Source organism: Zonotrichia albicollis, chromosome 13 (assembly GCF_047830755.1).
Source record: "Zonotrichia albicollis isolate bZonAlb1 chromosome 13, bZonAlb1.hap1, whole genome shotgun sequence".
Lineage (NCBI taxonomy): Eukaryota > Metazoa > Chordata > Aves > Passeriformes > Passerellidae > Zonotrichia > Zonotrichia albicollis.
Genome location: NC_133831.1, coordinates 7618162 through 7636580, shown reverse-complemented (window position 1 = coordinate 7636580; position 18419 = coordinate 7618162). Strand labels below are relative to the sequence as shown.

General features: G+C 58.2%; 1 protein-coding gene across 2 annotated transcripts; it reads right to left on the bottom strand.

Moving 5' to 3' along the window:
• Positions 1-1198: 1198 nt before the first annotated feature.
• On the bottom strand, positions 1199-17484 carry FHOD1 (formin homology 2 domain containing 1). Of its 2 annotated transcripts, XM_074550911.1 has the most exons (24): positions 17181-17484; positions 11092-11198; positions 10898-10962; positions 9509-9576; positions 9317-9422; positions 8847-8941; positions 8314-8425; positions 8127-8221; positions 7895-8038; positions 7562-7776; positions 7298-7408; positions 6983-7006; positions 6256-6309; positions 5676-5842; positions 4575-5428; positions 4166-4318; positions 3845-4027; positions 3460-3579; positions 3146-3307; positions 2855-3045; positions 2590-2782; positions 2357-2510; positions 2095-2271; positions 1199-1610 (listed from the first exon to the last, which is right to left on the bottom strand). In XM_074550911.1, the coding sequence occupies exons 1-24, from the start codon at positions 17364-17366 to the stop codon at positions 1528-1530; spliced, it is 3819 nt and encodes a 1272-aa protein (XP_074407012.1). In that variant the 5' UTR covers positions 17367-17484; the 3' UTR covers positions 1199-1527. The 2 variants fall into 2 exon arrangements, with proteins under 2 accessions (XP_074407012.1, XP_074407013.1); XM_074550912.1 differs by lacking the exons at positions 6256-6309; positions 6983-7006.
• Positions 17485-18419: the final 935 nt, after the last annotated feature.

Below are 18419 nucleotides of genomic sequence, written 5' to 3'. Positions count from 1 at the left end.
GCACCCTGCCTCAGTTTTCCCCAGCAAGCCCTCAGGAGTAACAATCCTGGGGCTGTGACACATGCAATGTCATTTTAGGTACCTCGAGTAGGTGCAGGGGGTCAGGAAGATGCTTTCTCAGCCCCTTCTCCTTCCTCCTGTGGCTCATTGTTACCTGTCATAACCTCTTTGTCCTCTCTTTGCAGCCCCAAGTCAAGCACCCAGAGGCCAGGAAAGCCAGACCGTACCTTGAGGCACTTCTGGGACACTTGCAGCTCTCAGTGTGGCATCTTGCTGCTTTCAGGGCCGCTCAGGAAGATCTCAGACACCACAAACTGGGGCAGGCTGGCATGTCCAGCCTCATGGGAGAGGAACAACCCTGGGCAGAAATAGCCAGGAGGAAAAAGCTGCCCTGCCCCGTGGAGTTTTTCTTCATTCCTTGAAGGCCACAGGGACCTGCTGTGCGGGATTCAGGGCTGGAGGCAACGCCAGGGCAGCGCCAAGGTGGAGCTGTCGTGATGGATGATGTGACATCATTCCCAAATGCCTCTTCCACAGGTGAGAGTGCCCAGAGCACTGGCAGAGGGGGATGCTGAGAAATGGTACCCACTGTGAGGAGCATTGCACCCAGTGTGGGGTTTAACCTGTGTCTGGCATGGCATGAGCCACACTGGGACAGGAGGTGGCAGGAACATCTCCCAGGCTCCCATGATGGGGACAGGCAGATGCTGGCCTTGGTGCGTTTACAGGAACAGACAGCCTGTCTTTGCCAGGCACTGGTATTTCCGAGGCTTGCAGCTGGGGAACACACGGCTGCTGTGCCCTGGACCTGCTCCTAGAGGGGAACAACCACCCTGCCTCTGACCCAGGTCTGGGTCTGGCTAAACCCCCCAGGAGAGGTTTGTAAAGGAGAGGTAAAGTGTGAGACAATTTTACTGTGCTGTGGCCTTGTGCTCGAGCCACTGCTCCTGTCCTTGAGCGTGCAGCCTTGAGACTGGCAGCAGTCCTTGCTCCTTCTGGAAAAGTCCCCCAGCTGTCCTGGTACAGAGGGGATCATGCTGTTCCCAGAGGGACAATGGTGCCTACAAGCCACAGGGCTGGCTGAGTGCTTGCCCCAGGCAGCAGGGTTGGGGTTGCAGGAGAAGGGATACTGACTTGGCCAGGGAGGGAGTATCACATCATTCTGGCCTCTCAGGTACAGGAATAAGGGATGCCGGCAGCATATCAGATCATTTTATTACCACAGCAGCTGTGGGCCAGACTCAGCTCCAGAGGGCATCTGAGTCCAGCCCCTTGACTGCTCTAATACTGTTGAGAAGATGAACCTCGAGCCTCCAAGCACAAGTGCTGAGCATCCTCCATCCCGGTCACCATGGAGCAGCTCTGGGCATCACTGCCATTCTGCTCCCTGCGCCTCTGGGAGCTGGAGGCCAGCAGGGAAAAGTGAGGCGAGGCCAAAGGTGCAGAGTGTGCCTTTCCTAGGACCGCAGGGGCTGCCACCACGTCCTGCCCCGGGGCTGCTGGCAGTGGGGAGCAGCCAGAGCCCCCTCAAATCTCCATGCCAGGCACCCGCCCCAGGCCCAGGGCCTGCACCAGCTCTTCGGTGAGGCCGCTCTTCAGCGTCCGCCGCACTGCGGGAAGAGCAGAGTGTGGCACTGCCAGCGTGAGCAGCACTGGGTGCCAGAGTCTCCACACATGGGGGCCTGCTCAGGCAGGGACAGGGTAATGGGGTGCACTGGCATGGACTGGTCTCAGGGTACATCCAGTCTGGTGGGCTCAGCAGGGCAGGCCATGGGGAAGGAGCCAGACAGGGCATGGGAACAAGGACACAAAGGACAAGGGACAGAGCACAGAGACATGGCGATGGAACAAAACAGTGGCGGGGACAGAGATGAGAAGGAGTATGGGGATTGGGTAGAGCCTGGGAAGAGAGATGGGCATGGCAATAGAGACAAAGAGATGGGAAAGGGTAAGGGGACAGGGATACAGAACTGGGAAAAAGCATCTGAGCAGGGACACAGACATGGGACAGGGACATGGAGATGGGACAGTGTACAGGGACAAAACATGGAACAGAGATGGAACAGGACACAAGGACACAGGGATGGGACTTACAGGACTTCCTATTGCCTCGGGACCTCCTGCGCTCCTTGTTGGGGCAGGGTCGGGGGTTGGGATTGTGTGTCACTGATTTCACCAGCTGGTCCATGATTTCATCTGAAGCATCATCAGGTGAGCTGGGAACATCATCCTGGGCTGGAGAGCCGTGGGTCGGGGTGCCATGCCCTGTTCCTGCATGGGGACAATGAGGATGCTGGCACCAGTTGCTCCCAGCCAGCTGGGCATGTCTTGAGTTCCTCAGCCATCCTGCTCCTACCCTGGCTGGCTCGGCTGCGGCGGGCAGGGATATCTGTGGGGGAGGTCAGCACAATCTTCATGCACTCGTGACCCGCTTCCATCTGCTCCCTGGGGCTGCTGGATAACACGGCAGGCGGCAGAACTGCCTCGGCAATGCCGGAGAATTTCTCAGTCTGCAATGGGAGGAGAGGTTGGTGTTGGGGACATGGGGAGCATCGCCTCCTGGTGGCACCCAGGCGAGTGTCCCCATACCTCGGTGATGAGCCGGCCCCGGGTTTTGTTGCGCTCGCGGTGGGCAGCGCGTTTCTTCTGCTGCAGCAGCACGCGCTCCCAGCAGGTGCGGTACTCCAGGGCAAACTCCTGCAGCAGTTTGCAGATGGATGTCACCTTCACATCCCGCACCGCGCTCGCTGGGTAGCCCAGGTACAGCAGGAAGGAGTGAAACCTACAGGAACATCAGTCACGGAGGGCCACCAACAGGACTGCAAGGTTCCTGCTGTGTCCCCAAGCCACCAACCTGTTGAGGACACGCCTGTGCACCACCTTCAGGACGATGATGCGCTGGGTGCTCTCCTTGAGGAACTCTGTCAGCTTGGTCTTCAGCACTGGCTTGGTCTCATGCTTGGCAATCACCTTCAGGTTGTGCCAGGAGGCCCTGCACCTCCGTTCCAGCTGCACCAGGCTGTTGGCCAGCTCTTCAAAGTCAATCTGGAAGAGTGAGATGTCAGTCCTTGGCCATGCTGGTGTAGCTGGGCAGCCACAGGACCCACACCCTCCGTCTGCCCGGATGTCACCTGCCTTGCCTCACCTTGGCGGAGCGGGTGATGGAGGCAATTTCTGAGTAGAGGTCAGTGGTTTCTGGGAACTTCTCTACCACCATCTGGCAGAGATGGTAGAGCAGGGACTGCCGGTGCACTGTGTCCTTCACTTCCGAGACCTTCGCCAGGTAGTCAAGCTCAAAGGCTCTGCTCTGAAACCCAATGGACTCAGCAGGGACTCTCATCTCTAATCCAGCAGACCTCCAGTCTGCAGATCCACTGGGTCCCCACCAGCACCTCCCAGCTTCCCACAGACCCTTCTAGGTGCCCACAAACCATGGCTGGTCCTCACCCTGCTCCTCACCTGGGAACCATTCAAGAAGTTGCCCATTGCCAGCAGTGTGGCCAAGATGCACTTGAATGTGTGATTTCTGGCCAGCTGCTCCATGCCTACCTTCAGATCAAAGAGCGGCTCTGCGATCTCCTGCGTGAGGGAGAAGCAGGTGAGATCCCTTGGCCACCCTCTCCCTTGGGAGCTTCAGCATTCACCCACGAGGACAACCACCTCCTGATCAATCCAAGCCCTTGCTTGCCTTGGGGGTCTGCAGCCCATCCCCAGCCATGCTGGGGCACCTCCCATGTTTGGATATGACTGGTCCTCACCAGAAACATGCTTGGCTCAGTGCTTAGCACTGCTGGGGTGTCAGCAGTGGGAGGGCATAGGGGAGATGGGGTACATGGCTCCCTACCTGCTCCAGGCTCTCATAGTCCAGCTTGAAGGCCCAGAGCTGGAGCCTGGCCGTGAGGTCACTGATGGAAGACAGGGAGAGCAGAAACTGCTCTGCAGAGCCCAAAGGCACATCAGGATTGGCCAACTGGGCCTCCTGGATCTTCTGTTTTTCCTCCTCAGTTGGGACCATGGTTAGGATTTTCTGGAGCAGGGAGAGGGATATGTCAGATGACATACATAGGGTGTGTCACCCCAGGCATCATGGCATGGATGTCTCCTAGCCTGGGGAAATGACCTACTGAGACCTCAGAGGAGCTGAGCCTGCTTCTCTTGTGCTCACCTCAATCCCTTCCTTACTGACTGCAAACTCATCAAAGTTGAGCACGGCTGTCTTGATTATATGGACGGGTGGCAGCACAGTGAGGCCAATGTTGATGGCATTGCTCCTCTTGGGGTCCAACACCACCACCACCTTCTTCCCATCAATGGCTTTCTGCAAAGAGGGCAGGATGGATGGGGACAGCCAGGCAAAGGGCTTACCTTCATGAACTTATGAACAGAGGGAACCAAACACAGACCAGGCAGTGAGCCAAACCAAATCTGTGCACTGCCCATAATCATTCCCACTGAGCCTCCAGGCTTCTGGTGCCCATCCTTGAGATAGGGTAGGGGTAACAGGGTCCCCACGGGAACTCACAGCCTTCCTCCCACCCCTCAGTGCCCCTCGGCCAATGGGTACCCATTGGTACCTTTGAGGTTGGCGCTTCCTTTGACCGTGACTCAAAGAGATGCTCCAGTTTCGCAGTATTGACCTCTACATTCTGCAGGGATGCCCAAAGTGTCCCCTGGCCAAACCTGCCACTTCCCACAGTCCCATCCAGCTGCTTCAGCTCCTTCCAGAAGAGCTTCACTGTCCTCTTCTTCTTAGCCTCGGAGGGGCCATCTGTTGTTGAGGGACCTGGCAGCCCCGGTGGGGGTGGGCAGCCAGGGATGGCAGGAGGTGGAGGTGGTGGAGGTGGTGGGCAACCAGGGAGGGCAGGAGGTGGAGGTGGTGGGCAACCAGGGAGGGCAGGAGGTGGAGGGGGAGCCATGAATGTTCCAGCACTCATTGCTTCAATGCCAGGATGGAGGAAAGATCCGTTGGTCATTGGCCCTGTGTCCAGGATGTCAAAATCTTCTTCATCCCCCAAGTCAGTGAAATCCATGTCCTTGATCTTCAGCTGCACAGGGACGGTCTCCAGGCGCTCCCATGTCAGCTCTGTGTCCTTTTTGATGGGCATCATTCCAGTGTTCTCCAGCTTCTGTGTGTGGGTCTCATCATCTATGCTGGACATGGCACGTACCAGCTTGGCATGGGCGCTGGCTACTGGCCCGTCTGGAGCCCTGCCACAGGGCCGGGCACTCTCCTGCTCCTGGCTGCTGCTTCCCTTGGTGTCCATCTCCACCTCACCCTGGATCTGGGGGGATAAAGGCATTTCATGGAGCACCTTCTCCCTCCCCGACTCCGAGGAGCCCTTGGCATAGAGCATGTCCAGCATAAACTTGGTGTCAGAGGAGATGGTGCTGCAGGAGTCAGTGATGTCAGATCGAGGCAAATGAGACCCTGCAGGGAGAGAGGAAGAAGCTGGAATAATCTGTTTGGAGGGGGCAGGTAGTGCTGGCTCACTGCAGAGTTGGAGTCCTGCTCTGCAGTGAGGTGTGCTCAGATGCCAGCATTTTGAGCAAGGAGGTACCATCTCCTCCAAGGCTCTGTGTGTCACAGATGCAGGGATGGGATGGGGACTGAGGGGCCACTAATCCCCACCCAGGGACCCAGATGAGCTGGGAACACACACCCTGGCAGCACCTACTTATGCTGGGTGGCTCCACCCTGGGATCAGAGGTGCCATGGTCTCTTTCCCATGCAAGAGCAGTAGGATGCTCTAGTGTAGTATCACTGAGGACATCGAGCCGTCCCTTGGCCATGGAAGAGATCTTCTCCTTCTGGGCTGCAGCCAGGTTCTCCAAAAAGCGAGCTCTGCAAGATGGGGTGGATGTTGGCCAAAAGCAAAGCAGGGATGGGGACAATAGGGACAACCAGCAAACCACGCCATGCCACACTGCACAGCCAGTCCCACAGCACAGAAACCCCCTGCGCTGGCCACACCACATTAGGGACACCAAGGATTCAACCTCCTCTGAGCCCTGCAGAGAGAGGTGATGGCCCCACGGCTGTGCCACAGGGTGCTGCTGTCACCAGTTGGTCCCAACAGACCTGGTGCTCACTGCAACCCTCATCCAAAAGCTGCAAAACCCAGGAGGGCACCAAGGCAGAGACCTGAGGGCATGATCCTGCTCCTCATGCCCTGTGTGGCCAGAGCCCAGGTACCTCCAGCCGGGTACCACTCCAAGGAAGCGCATGCCTGGAGACACACGCATGCCTCTACTTACTCAAACTTCTTCAAAATAGGCTTGTCCTCATGCAAGGAGGGGGCCTCCTCCCGCCTGAGGGAAAACAGGGGTTAGCCCCCACTGCTGGCAGTCCCCTGGGGCTCGTGCATCCTGCACACACCCACCTGGCAGCCCTCCAGCATGGAACCCTTGCCCCATGGCCCCAGGGTTCATAGGGAGCCAGGAGAGCCCTGGCAAGTCCCCTCCGGCCCAGGCACCATGTGGCCTCGAGTGCTGGAGAGATGGGACATTGTCCATCACCTGGAGCAGCCTGTGCCACCCCCAGCAAGGACACCTCACCCCAAAGCAGGGATCAGAGCGTGCCACATCCTGTGGGGTGATGGGGGAGGGGGTTGGGGTCCCACAGGTAGGACTTGAAGGGGAGAGGCAAGGGATGGGGGCAGCAAGGTGAGTGCAAGTAACTGCTCCCCCAGAGCATCATAGGATAGGGCAAGGGAGAATTAATAGGACATTAAGCTGAAAGAGAGTAGGTTTAAATTGGATATTCGGAGGAAATTCTTCCCTGTAAGGGTGGTGAGACACTGGCATAGGTTGCCCAGAGAAGCTGTGGATGCCCCATCCCTGTAAGATCAGGCTTTGAGCAATCTAGTGGAAGCATTGGAACTAGATGATTTTTAAGGTCCCTTTCAACCCAAACTATTCCAGGATGTTATGATTCTATGATCATGCTGGGAGGGAGCATGCACGTGCAGAGCCAGGCACTTACCAGACAGGGGCAGTTTGGTGCAGCCTGCAAAAGGAAAGACAGAGAGTGGGCAGAGGAGAGGGCAAGCTTGGGCAGAGAGGAGAATGGGGAGCTGGAGCAGAGCTGTGCATGCCCAAAGGATGCCTTGGAGCCCCTGGCTGGACCCTTTGATACCTGCTGCCCCCTCATACATCTCTCCAGCTCCAGTGCCCTCCCAGACTGTTTCCCCCCAGGGAAAGGCAGAGTGTGCCCTGGGATGGACACACCTCATGCTCCTGGGAGCCCACCCTGCTGCCCTGGGCACCTCCATGCCCCCAGCCCCTCCTGGCTCCTTACTTGTAGACACTGCGCTCTCCTGGGCTCGGGGGCTGCTCCTTCTCAGCTGGGGGGGAGGCCAGGGCCAGCCGCACGCTGGATGTGCTGTTGAAGATGCTGGTGGGACAGGGTCTGGAAGGATTTGACAGGGACTGAGAGCAGGTCCCACAGGACTGCTCTCCACCCTGGCACCAGCAATGGATCCAAGTGCTGCTTATGCGGCATCTCGGTGTCTTCACCATCCCAGGAGCATCCCCACCACAGACCACCTCCAGCTGCACTTACTCTGCTGGGCTGATTGGTGCAGGGATAGGCGGGGTGTCCTCAGCTGGGGGCTCCTTTGGAGTGTCAGGAGACCCCAGCAGTGGCTGGGCATCGGCACTGGGATCCTGGAAGCCGCCCTGGGATCGCCACCCACGCCGGCCCTCATCTGTTCTCCTCCGCTCTTTGCGTCCCCCTGAGGGCGGCTCTTCCACATCATCTTCCAGCTTGAGAGCACTCTGTGGAGGGACCAGGGGCATGGCACCGGGCACAACAGCATCCCTGCCACCCCATGCACTCACCCTCCCTGCTGGAGGCAGGTGGCACATGGCCAGATCCTGCTGGAGCCCTGCTCACCTCGTAGATTGTGAACTGCTGCTTCAAGTCGAGGTCGGTGCCCTTGCTGCCCAGGTACTGCTGCACCACCTGCTCCATGCCCTGCTGCTCCAGACAGTCAGTCACATCATAGAAGGTGTCCTGGTCTGGGAGGGCTGCCAGCGTCTGGGCAGAATCAGAGGGATGCTGCTGGCACTGGGGTGACCCACACTGAGCCCCTGCAGGGTGGCACCACGGGGACACCCCCACAGACCTTGTTGATCAGTGTCATGGTGAACACCAGCAGCTCCGTGTCAGCCCCGTTGCGCTGGTCCAGGATGGCCATTAAGTTGGACCACGGACAGGCACCTGGGAAAAGAGGCATGAACAGGTGACATGCAGGCTGGGAGGGGACACTGTCCCCCAGCAGGGACCTCGCAGGAGGCTGGAGCTGCGCTCACCTCTCGCCTGGTCCACGGCATTGACGGCGCGGATCAGCAGCAAGGCGTTGGGCTCTGTGTACTCCACAAACACCAGGAGCAGCTTCAGGGCCATCTTCACCACCAGGCGATACTGGGACAAGGGATGGCAGCTGGGACAGCAGCAGTGACAGGGGCCTGCCAGCGTGCTGCTGGGGCACTGTGGGGTGGCTGTGCCCATGCCCCAGGACTGGGAGCTTTGCTGTGGGGCCAGGGACCTGCAGCTGTGAGGCTGATGGCTGAGAGGCACTGGGAAGGGACCTGGAGCAGGAGTGTCTTACTCAAGCTCTGTGCCTGGGAATGTGGTCACATCAGGATAGGGAGGTCTGCAGATCCTGGGTGACTTCCAGAAGGCTGGGAGCAGGACCCAACACAAGCAAAGGTACCAGGCCACCAAGCCCAGAGGCAGCGAGTGAAGCACATCCTCTGAGGGATGGTTCAAGGGGACAGCCACAAGCAGGGAAGGGGATGCAGTGGAGGGCACAGGCAGCCCCCCAAGAGCAACAGGCACTCACTGGACATCCTGAGAGCGTGTACAGCCACTGGACAGTCTCATTGTGGTTGATGACACCCAGCATCCCATCCACGAAGAGCATGATCTGGCTCAAGGCTGCAAGGCAGAGAGTGGGCAGGCTGATGCTGCAGCAGGCAGGGGTTGGGAATTTCCATCCCTGCACAGCATCATTGCAGCAAGGGCAATGTCTGGCTGCTGGGAAGGCAGAGCAGCCCTGACAGACTTTATGGCTCACCCGCCCTGAGTGCCAGCCTTCCTCCCTGGGGACAAGCATGGAATCCTGGAATGCCTTGGTTTGGAAGGGACCTTAAAGACCCATTCCAACTCCCCTGCCACAGGCAGGGACACCTTCCATTAGACCAGGTTGCATAAAAGACCCATCCAACCTGGCCTTGAACACTTCCAGGGATGGGGCATCCACAGCTTCTTTACAGAACCTGCTCCAGAGGTGCCCTGTGCCCAAATACCAACCCCGGAGGATGTAATTCTGGTAGTTCTGGTCAGCCTCCGTCCCCACTTTGATCAGGCACGTCAACCCCTCCAGGTTCACAAACTCTGGCACCAGGTCCTTGTCCTCCTGTGGGGAGAAGGCCAAGTGTTACTGCAGTGTGGCAGCCAGCCCTGGGGGAGCCCCTGTCCCCCACCACACCAGCATCCCCTCACCTGGAAGAGCTGCTTCAGGGAGAAGAGGGACCTCCGCAGCTCGGGCCCCCGTGAGTTGTACAGCTTCTCTGGGAGGAAAGGAGAGATGTGGTGTGAGTGGCTCACTGCTCAACTGGGGCTTCCTGGGAAAGCCCCTCATCCTGACTTATCCTGATCCTGATCTCTGTGCCATCACCCCAGCACTGCCCTGGCTGTGGGACACAGTGGCTGGGAGCAGCTGCTCTACCACAACTACACATTTCAGCCCTCCCACTTTCCTATTTCCTTTTTTTTTCTCCCCTCTTTTTCTGACCAGCAATGACACAAATATCCCCTCTGGTTTCCTTTGCAAAACTAAACAGGAACACAGGCAAGAGGTTGAGCTACTTTTAGCCATCCCTCCCTGGGCACAGCCATACCGTGGTTCCAGAGTTCCCAGCAGCCCCAGGGCTTGGGAAAAAAAAAACACAGGATGGGGCTAGGAAAGCCAGTAGTGTGACACAGGTTGCTCAGGGACAGGACTGTCACTGGGGTGGAGACTATGTGCTTATGGGAATGTGCCTGCAGGCAAGAGCCAGTGTGGAGCAGCCAGGGCATTGGGAAGCTGGAAGGCCCCATGAAGACACCAAGGCCATTGGGAGACAGCACTTCCCACATGCAAAAACTGAGTTAGCCACACATCCCAATTTATTTGGGTCAGGCTTACAGCTACAACAAGCCAAAAACAAGATGTCCAAGTAGTCCTCCAGATATGCCCTGTAAAACACAGTGTCCCGGCAGCCTCCTCCACTTGCTTATCAGCTTGTCAGAGCTGGGAGGGAAGGCAGAGCTGCTGGGAGGAAAAGCAGAAGAGCTCAGAGCTCAGACAGAGCCTGGGAACTGCTGGCAAAGAGCACGACCATGACCCTGACCCTGGGCTTCCTGCCCCTTCCTGCATGGTTCAGCTGCAGCCCTGCACAGTCAGCTGATGCCCATCTGGCATCACTCTGCTCAGTGCTTGTTTTCCTCCTGCCAAAGACAAAAAAAAAAGACTTGAGACTCTTGAATATTTTGCAGGACCTCAGAGCAGGCTGCCTGAACCATGGCAGCACTTTCTGCTGCGCAAGAGCCCTTTGTTTATGTCTTCACAGCTATATTTAGAGCTTGCCTGAGTGACCCAGAATAACTGCAGTGGGTGGTGGGCTCCCAGCCCAAGAGGCCAAAGTCCTGATCTCTGAGGATGGAGGGGATTAACCCAGCGGGTACCCCATGAGGACCACATCCCCTGATCTCTGGGAGGGGTTATGGGGTGGAAGCAGCCCTCTCCATCACAAAAACCCTGGCCAGAACTCACTGCAGGGGCCAGGCCTCCCCCATGCAGGGCAGTGGCGCTGCTGGAGCAGGCTGGAGGAGGGAGCAGCCCCGACTCACCAATGATGGCGTGGACTCGGACGGAGAGCTGCGTGCGCAGGATCAGCGTCGGCCGGCGCCCCTTCCTGAGGTGAGGGAAAATGTGCTGTGAATGCTGCAGAGGGACCACCCCAGCCCTGGCTCCTTTCCCATGGTGTACACACACATGTGGGTCCCTGTGTCACCACAGGGCTCCGGTACCCCGTGTGCCCTACCTGACCTCCTCATAGAAACCCTCCAGATCATCCTTCTGTTCCAGCAGGGATAAGTCAAGGTCCAGGTAGTGTCCAGAGGGTGAGATCTGCAGCGTGCAGTCCTCCAGCTGGGGATGCAGACAGCAAGGCTGAGTGCCCACGCCCAACACAGCCCTACAGGCTCCCAGAGCATTCCCAGGTCACCCTCCCACCCACACCAAACTCAGCTGGCAGACACATCCTGCAGTGGGGTGGCATGTCCCACCTGTCCCCAGCCACTGGCTCTGCAGGGAGATGTCCCAGCACCTTCTGCCTCAGCCTGGTGCTGATTGTGGAGAAACATGGAGCCCCAGGCAGGAAAAGGCTGAGTGAGGGCGGTCCTGCCAGCACTGAGCTCCTTGGCAATCCCTGGGTGGGAACCATGGCAAGAGGCTGATTGGCTCCCTGGGGCTCCCCTTAGTCAGCAGGGGCTCAGCTGGGGCAGGATCCATCTCCTCCCAGGACTGGCAAATTGCCCCTGCCTGCAGGGACTGGGTCTGAGGGAACTGTTGGGCACCCAGCCTAGGCAGGGACCCCCCAAAGCAGTGCAAATCCTTGGGATGTGCCATGGCTGACACACCCTCTGACTCAGCCCAGAGCCACGTGGCGTCTTCCATCAGAATTTGGATAAGCACAGCCCTGAGACAAGGCTGGGGCAAGGGGCACCTTCCCAGAAAATCCATGCACAGCACCCATGGTGCACAGCACCCACAAAGTCCTTGAGGTACCCTGGGGCCAGCAGCACCCCACAGCACCCAGCCAGGTCTTCTGGGACATGGCCATTCACCCTCAAGGCATGAGCAGAAGCAGAGGGAGGGCAGTGCCAGCACCCTGCACATCTGGATCTGTTCCTAAAGCACTTGCAACTCCCCTGCCCCACCCTCTCCCTGCTCAACCCATCTCCAGGGAACACATCTGCAGGGCAGGAACTGAGGACTGGGGATAAAACCCCATTATTAAAGCTACTCTTGTGCAAACAAGAGCAAGCAGCAATAGGGGAGAGAAGTGGGGATCCATCAGCCATCTAAAACCCCACCTCAGTTTCAACCCCAAATTGCAAAAGCTCCAAGCACAGTGCTGTGGCTGAGGAGCTCAGATGGGAACAGTCACAGCTTCTCTGCCTTTCCCATCAATGCCTTTCCCCACTGTGGCCCTGGAGATCCCACTGCAATACTGGGTATGGCTCCTGTGTCTCACTGGGATTCCTTTCCATGACATTCCCATCTCCTTGCATTGATTGTGCCCAATCCCAGCACTGGGCACAAGCTCACACATATGAATTCACGGTGGGTGTGGCTTTAATACCATAGGGTGAAGTCAAATGACACATGAATTGAAGTCATTAACTGGGCAATTTGGCAGGGCACTGTTGTTGGGTTGGACATTGCTGGCCACGCCAGCCAGCCATGGCAATGTGCAGCAAACACAGGCTTGGCAAACACAGCACCTGGCACTGGGCAGGCACTCCTGGCTGCCAGCTCTGCCTTCACAGCGTGAGTCCCTCACACTGACCCCACACAGGGTTTGCTCACTGGGGAATGCTTCAGTTCCTCCCCTGGGACAGGCTGTCCTGAATCCCTGCATCAACCTGGCCACCCCTGCATCCACCCAGCCAATTCCTTCATACTTCTGGGCATTCTCCCTATCTCTGATTCCTCCTGGCCACCCCTGCATCCACCCAGGCACTCTAAGTCAGCAAAGAGCAACCCACCCCAGTACAAAGGCCTTGCCTTCTCTGGGCTGCCACAGCCCCAGCAAGCCAGAGTTAACATCCCCAGCTCCTCCGGGGCTGCTGACATGTCCCAGCTGTGGGGGGAGCCCCTGGGACCTGACCCCGTGTATTTCCCATGTGAGCTTGGCAACGTTTCCCACTAGAGATGCTCCAAACCCTGGGCCCTGGCTTGGCTGTGGCCTCCCTGGGGATGGGGAGAAGCCATCCCAGGCTCCTGCAGCTCTGCCAAAAATCCTGGGCAGCACTTCCACACCAGGGAGCAGCAGCTGCCCCAGGGCCAGGGGTTATTCAGACAGGGGGTTTATACCCTGTAGGATCAAGCTGAGGTCTCAGTGTCATGGTGCTGGGGACAGCAAGTTGGGGTCACAGGTTACTGACAGCTCCCAGTGCAGGGTGGCTCTGATTCATCCGTCTCCTGCCTGGTAAACCATTACAAAATGAGCCGGACTTTGAGGGCAATGGGGATTGAGGGCAAAGCAGAGCTGGGAGAGGAGAGTGTCCCACGCTCACACATCCAGCCCGTGGCTCCTGGGAGTCCCAGCCACCCTGCAGCAGGATGGATGTCCTTCACCCATTCACAGGGAGGTTCTGGGGTCTTGCTGAGGTCTGATGCTCGTGCCAGCCCTGATGTGGGACAAGGACCCACAACCCTGAAAAAGATTCTGTCTGTGTTGAATGTCCCATCCCTGGAAGTGTTCGAGGCCAGGCTGGACGGGACTTGGAACAAGAGGTCTGATGGAAGGTGTTCTTGCCCATGGCAGTGGAGTGGAACAAGGATGATCCCTTTAAGGTCCCTTCAAATCCAAATCATTCCAGGATTCAGTGGGGGTGTGTGATGGAAACCTCCTCACCTCCAATATGGAGACAGCATCCATGCACAGATGAACTCACACTCCCCACCACAGCATAACATTTTCCTGCTCACCCCTATCACAGCATCCCCACACGCTCCAAGGCCAGGCAACAAATATCCTCTTTATCTGTCAGCAAAGGAAACACTTTTACCACTTTTACCCCCTTTCTAACACTTTCTTTTTGCAGTAACCACAATTTCTCAGCATTGCTGCAGCTCTTCTAGAAAGACTGTGGGGAAAGTACAGGCAAAATTATTTAAACATAGTAGGCAGCAGTTAAACACAAGGCACTGGCAGTTCAGAAAGCACTGGCATCACCAGCTGCTGCTCTTCCTCCCAAAACACACAGGGCTGATGGTTTGTAGAGTTACACCAGCCACAGGACTCACCTCAACCCTAACCTCAAGCCCAAGCCCAACCCCAGCCAAGCACATTCACCACAGTTTAGCTGCAGGGTTAGGAGGGGTGTCCTTTGCCAGGGCACTCAGGTATACTTGTCCACTCCTGCATGATGGATGGCAGCAAGTGGATGAGAACACTGCCACTGCCTTGTCATGGGGGCAGGAGGGATCTCTGGAGGTCACCCAGAGCTGGCCCAGGAGTGCCAACTTGCTTCCCTCTGGAAGCTCCTCCAGCTGGGCTCATTGCTCATTAACAGATCTCCTGCTGTTTACCAACAGACCTGTGGCAGTGGGAGGAGCCCAGTGCCAGGCAGCAGTTGGTGTCCTGGAAAAGCCACGGCACGATTGCCTGGCTGCAGTTCCCTTCCTGGGATCCATGCAGGGATGGTGTTGGGAGCTGGGGAGTGCTGGGGGCTGCTGAGCACCAACACTCGGTGCTGCTGACCCCTCCTCACTGCTTTCCTACCATCCAGGGGTGAAGTGGGGCACAGACCGTCACCAAAGCCCTCCTCCAGCCTGTTAGGAAACAGAGGGCAGCAGGGCTGTGGGATGGGGATTGCTCACTTCACACACAGAGATTGCCCCACCGGCACCTCTATTGAGTACAAGAGCTCTCAGCAAGTTTATGGCACCGAGGCCAGCGAACTGTTTGCTCTTCCCAGATTTCCGGGGGAGGAAGGAGAATGCAAAGCTCTAGCCTGATGGGTTTTGCAATTGTTTGGAAAAATCCCCAGATCGAGAGGTGAGATAGTGCTCTAGGGAGCCGCAGGGGCATTTGGGGACTTAAAGGACAGCCAAAAAAACCTGCCCTGTCAAAACCTGCCTGCAGAGGTTCAGAGAATGGCCACGCCCTGCCCAAGCATCACCCAAGGGTACTAAAAAAAATGCTGGAAAGCGGAGAAGATAGTATCAGCCTGGAGGCAAACAATGCAGCAGCAGCAAACAAAGCAGGAAGGTATTTCCAAGCACAAACACACTTCCCGGAGAGCATGAAAAAGCCATCAGTGACAGGTCCTGTTCAGGGAGAGGAAGCACCAAGGGTGTCATGGGGCAGGACAGGCTATTCAAGGCAGTGATGCTTGCACCAGAAACCTCTTGCTCATCATCTCTAAGCTGTTCCCAGCACAGGGAGCTGCTTAGCCGGGCTCAGCTGCTCTCCCAAGGCAGCTCATCCCCTGGGTGCCTGCAGCTCAATCTTCGTCCAACTATGAGGGTACCATAGCCCAGCTCCCTCCTGGCTGCTGCACCCTCTTCCAGTGCTCTGCAGGTCCAGGCATGCTGCCCAGCAGGACAAACCTGGCACCAGGCATTCCCAGTTGAACTTTTTTACAGCCAGTTCCTTGGGAAAAATCTGACTGTTCATTTACTAATTTTAGGGCAGTGACTAATGGAGCTGAGTGCTACCTGGCACAAAAGGCACCAGGGGAGGCTTTGGCTGGTCATGCCAGGGGAACGACATCTGCATGGCTCCAAGGGTGCCAGCTCTGAATTTCAACTGAGCTGGGTGCCTTGGGAGACTGACCTCACTCCACAGGCTGTAAATCCCAGTGCAGGAGGCTCCCAATGAGCACATTTGCTTGTGCAAACCCCAGCCAGCATCCCAGCTTGTCAGGTGGGACATTCTGCAGCCCTTGCTGCCTCAGAGAGCGCTGTGTGGTAAAGGCAGCATGGTTTATAACCTATATAATCCAGAAATCTGGTTTATAAGCCCAGAACAGGATCCAGGGAGTTCACCTGCGATTTCACCAAAGGTCGTGGGATGATAGAGGGAAACTACAGGAAAAAATATCCAGAGCTTGGATTAGATAGAGAGCAGAGCCTGAAATCGCAGGATCAACACCCTTTTGCTGGGCACAGGACCTTGCAGCGCTGCCGCCCTCGGGAACGCAGTGTCCAGTGTCCCCTCCCCCTGCCACTGCCCCTGCCACCATGGCAGCGCTCCGGGCTGGCGATCCCGTTACAGCCAGCTCCTGCCCAGGGAGCACAGCACACGCATGAAATTTGAGTTTGCTCCATTCGTCATGTCTCCAAGCTGTTTGTTCCCAAACAAACTCCCTTTAGTCACCGCCTAAAAATCCCATGACGGCGACATGAGACGCTGCTTCTTTGATCCAAGAAAAATGAAAAGGGGAATAAACGGGAGTTTTTTTTTTTTTTTTTTGGTGCAGGCAAAGGTCTCAAAGTGATCCCCTCTCCCCTGGAAGGCCAGCAAGCTCAGTGTCGGGCACAGCGAGCTGAATTTCCCTCTCCTGCTGCTCCATCTCTCCGCTCTAGCTCTGAGCAGAGCTCCCCCCAGCCAGCGGGGGCTCCTGCCTCCCTTCCCTGCACTCCTGTGGTGCTGCAAGACCGAGATGCTCAGCTATTGTCGAACTCTGCTGGGTCCCACGTCCCTGAGGAAGAAAACAAGCCGGTCCCCATCCTGAGAAGGATGCTCCGAGAGCATCACCTCCACAGGAGACAGGCAGGGAGGATGCCGTGTCTCCCGTGTCTCCTCCACTTCCCAGCCCGAGCCAGACTTGAGGACACACAAACAAGACACGGTGCCTCGCTTCACATTCGGCCTCCTGCCTTCCTCCCAGCTGAAGGAAATTGCTCAGTGTGCATTTCCGTACTGCTCTCCGCTGACAAAGCTGCCGCCGGAGCGGTGAGATGAGGGGCTGGCTGCCCTCCGCCCCCACCATCACCGCCCCACGCTCCAGGTGCCGCAGCGAGAACCAGCACGGGAAGGGTCCCAGGCGGAGCCGGTGCGCTCCGCTCCCGGTTCCCGGCGTGGAAGTGCGAGGCCGGCGGGGAACACGCTGCCTCAGCCCCGACCACATGGGCATGGACGCCTGCCCTCATCCTGCTTCCCCCTGCCAGGGTTCCTGCATGCTCTGAGCAGCACATCCTCTTCCTCCCGCCGACTCATTGGGGCCGGCCGAGGCTGGCATCTCCCACAGGAGCTCATAAACCCCGCCGTGACTCACACCGGCAGCGCTGCCGGGGACACCCCGTCCGATCCCTCGCCCCCCGGTCCCCTCCAGCCAGCCATCCCCACCCCGAGCCCCGCACGGTGCCTTCCCCGCCGTCCCCGTCCCTGCTCACCGGCAGCGGGGCCCCGACCAGGCGGTGCAGCGCGGGCAGCTGCGCCCCCAGGGCCAGCGCCTCCTCCACGGCGTAAACCGGGGCTCGTCGGGGCTCCGGGAAGCTGCCGAAGGCGAAGGGATCCGCGTCCTCCAGGTACTGCACCCGGCATGGCACCGTCGCCTCCGCCGCCTCCACCAGCGCCATGGCCCCGCCGCCGCCGCGGCCCCGTGCACACCCGGGGCGGAACGGGTTCGGCCCGGCCCCTCCGCCCTCCCCGTCCCGGGAGCGGCCGCTCCGTGCTGGTACTCGGCGTTCGGCGCGCCCTCCCGTGGGTCATCCGGGAAGGATGCTCCGGGCACCGGGATGCTCCGGGCTCTGGGGGGCTCCACTGGAACGCTCTGGCACCAGGGTGCTCCAGGATGGATGGTTCGGGCTCTGGGGGGCTCCACTGGAACGGGCTCTGGGGGGCTCCACTGGAACGCTCTGGCACCAGAGTGCTCGAGGATGGATGGTTCGGGCTCTGGAGGGCTCCACTGGAACGCTCTGGCATCAGGAGTGTCCAGGATGGATGCTCCACGCTCTGGGGGCCTCCGTCAGGGCCCCGGTATCCAGGATCTCCAGACCCCAGGTTGCTCTGGCGTTAGGGGTGCTCCAGCCCCTGTGGGGCATCATTGAGATGCTCCAGGCTGCTCCAGGGGACCAGGTGGGTCGGGTCACCCCAGGTGAACAGCAGCACAGATGGGCAGCTGGGCTGCATCTCCCCTTCCTGGAGCAGGGGGGAAGCAGCACAGGATGAGCTTCCTGCATCCAGGGGTGTTGTGGTGCCACTCTGGAAGTGGGGCATACTGAGCTCAAACTGCCAAGCAAAGCTTGTGTAAAACCCATTTTACTTTCTTTTTGACAGATTACCTGGACAATGACAATGATCAGATGTGATGGAGTGGTGGGCAGGGAGCTTTCCCCTTGCTCCTGCCTCCAGCCTGCGTTCCCCAGCCATCGGCTCCTGCTGGCAAACATTTGCAGCACATTTGTACCCAGGCAGAGAGATGAGAGAAGGTGATGCCACCGAGGCTCTCAGGGGAGTGTCCTGTGGCCCATTCCTACCTGGCCAGAGGGCTCAGGCTGGCACTCAGCACCTGAGAGTGCCCATGCCACAGGCACTACCAGCCAGAGGTCTCACTCTGGCTAAGGTGTCCTGTCCTGTCCTGCAGGGGCACAGCTCAGAGCTGGCTCTACATGGAGCACTCTGCCAGTGTC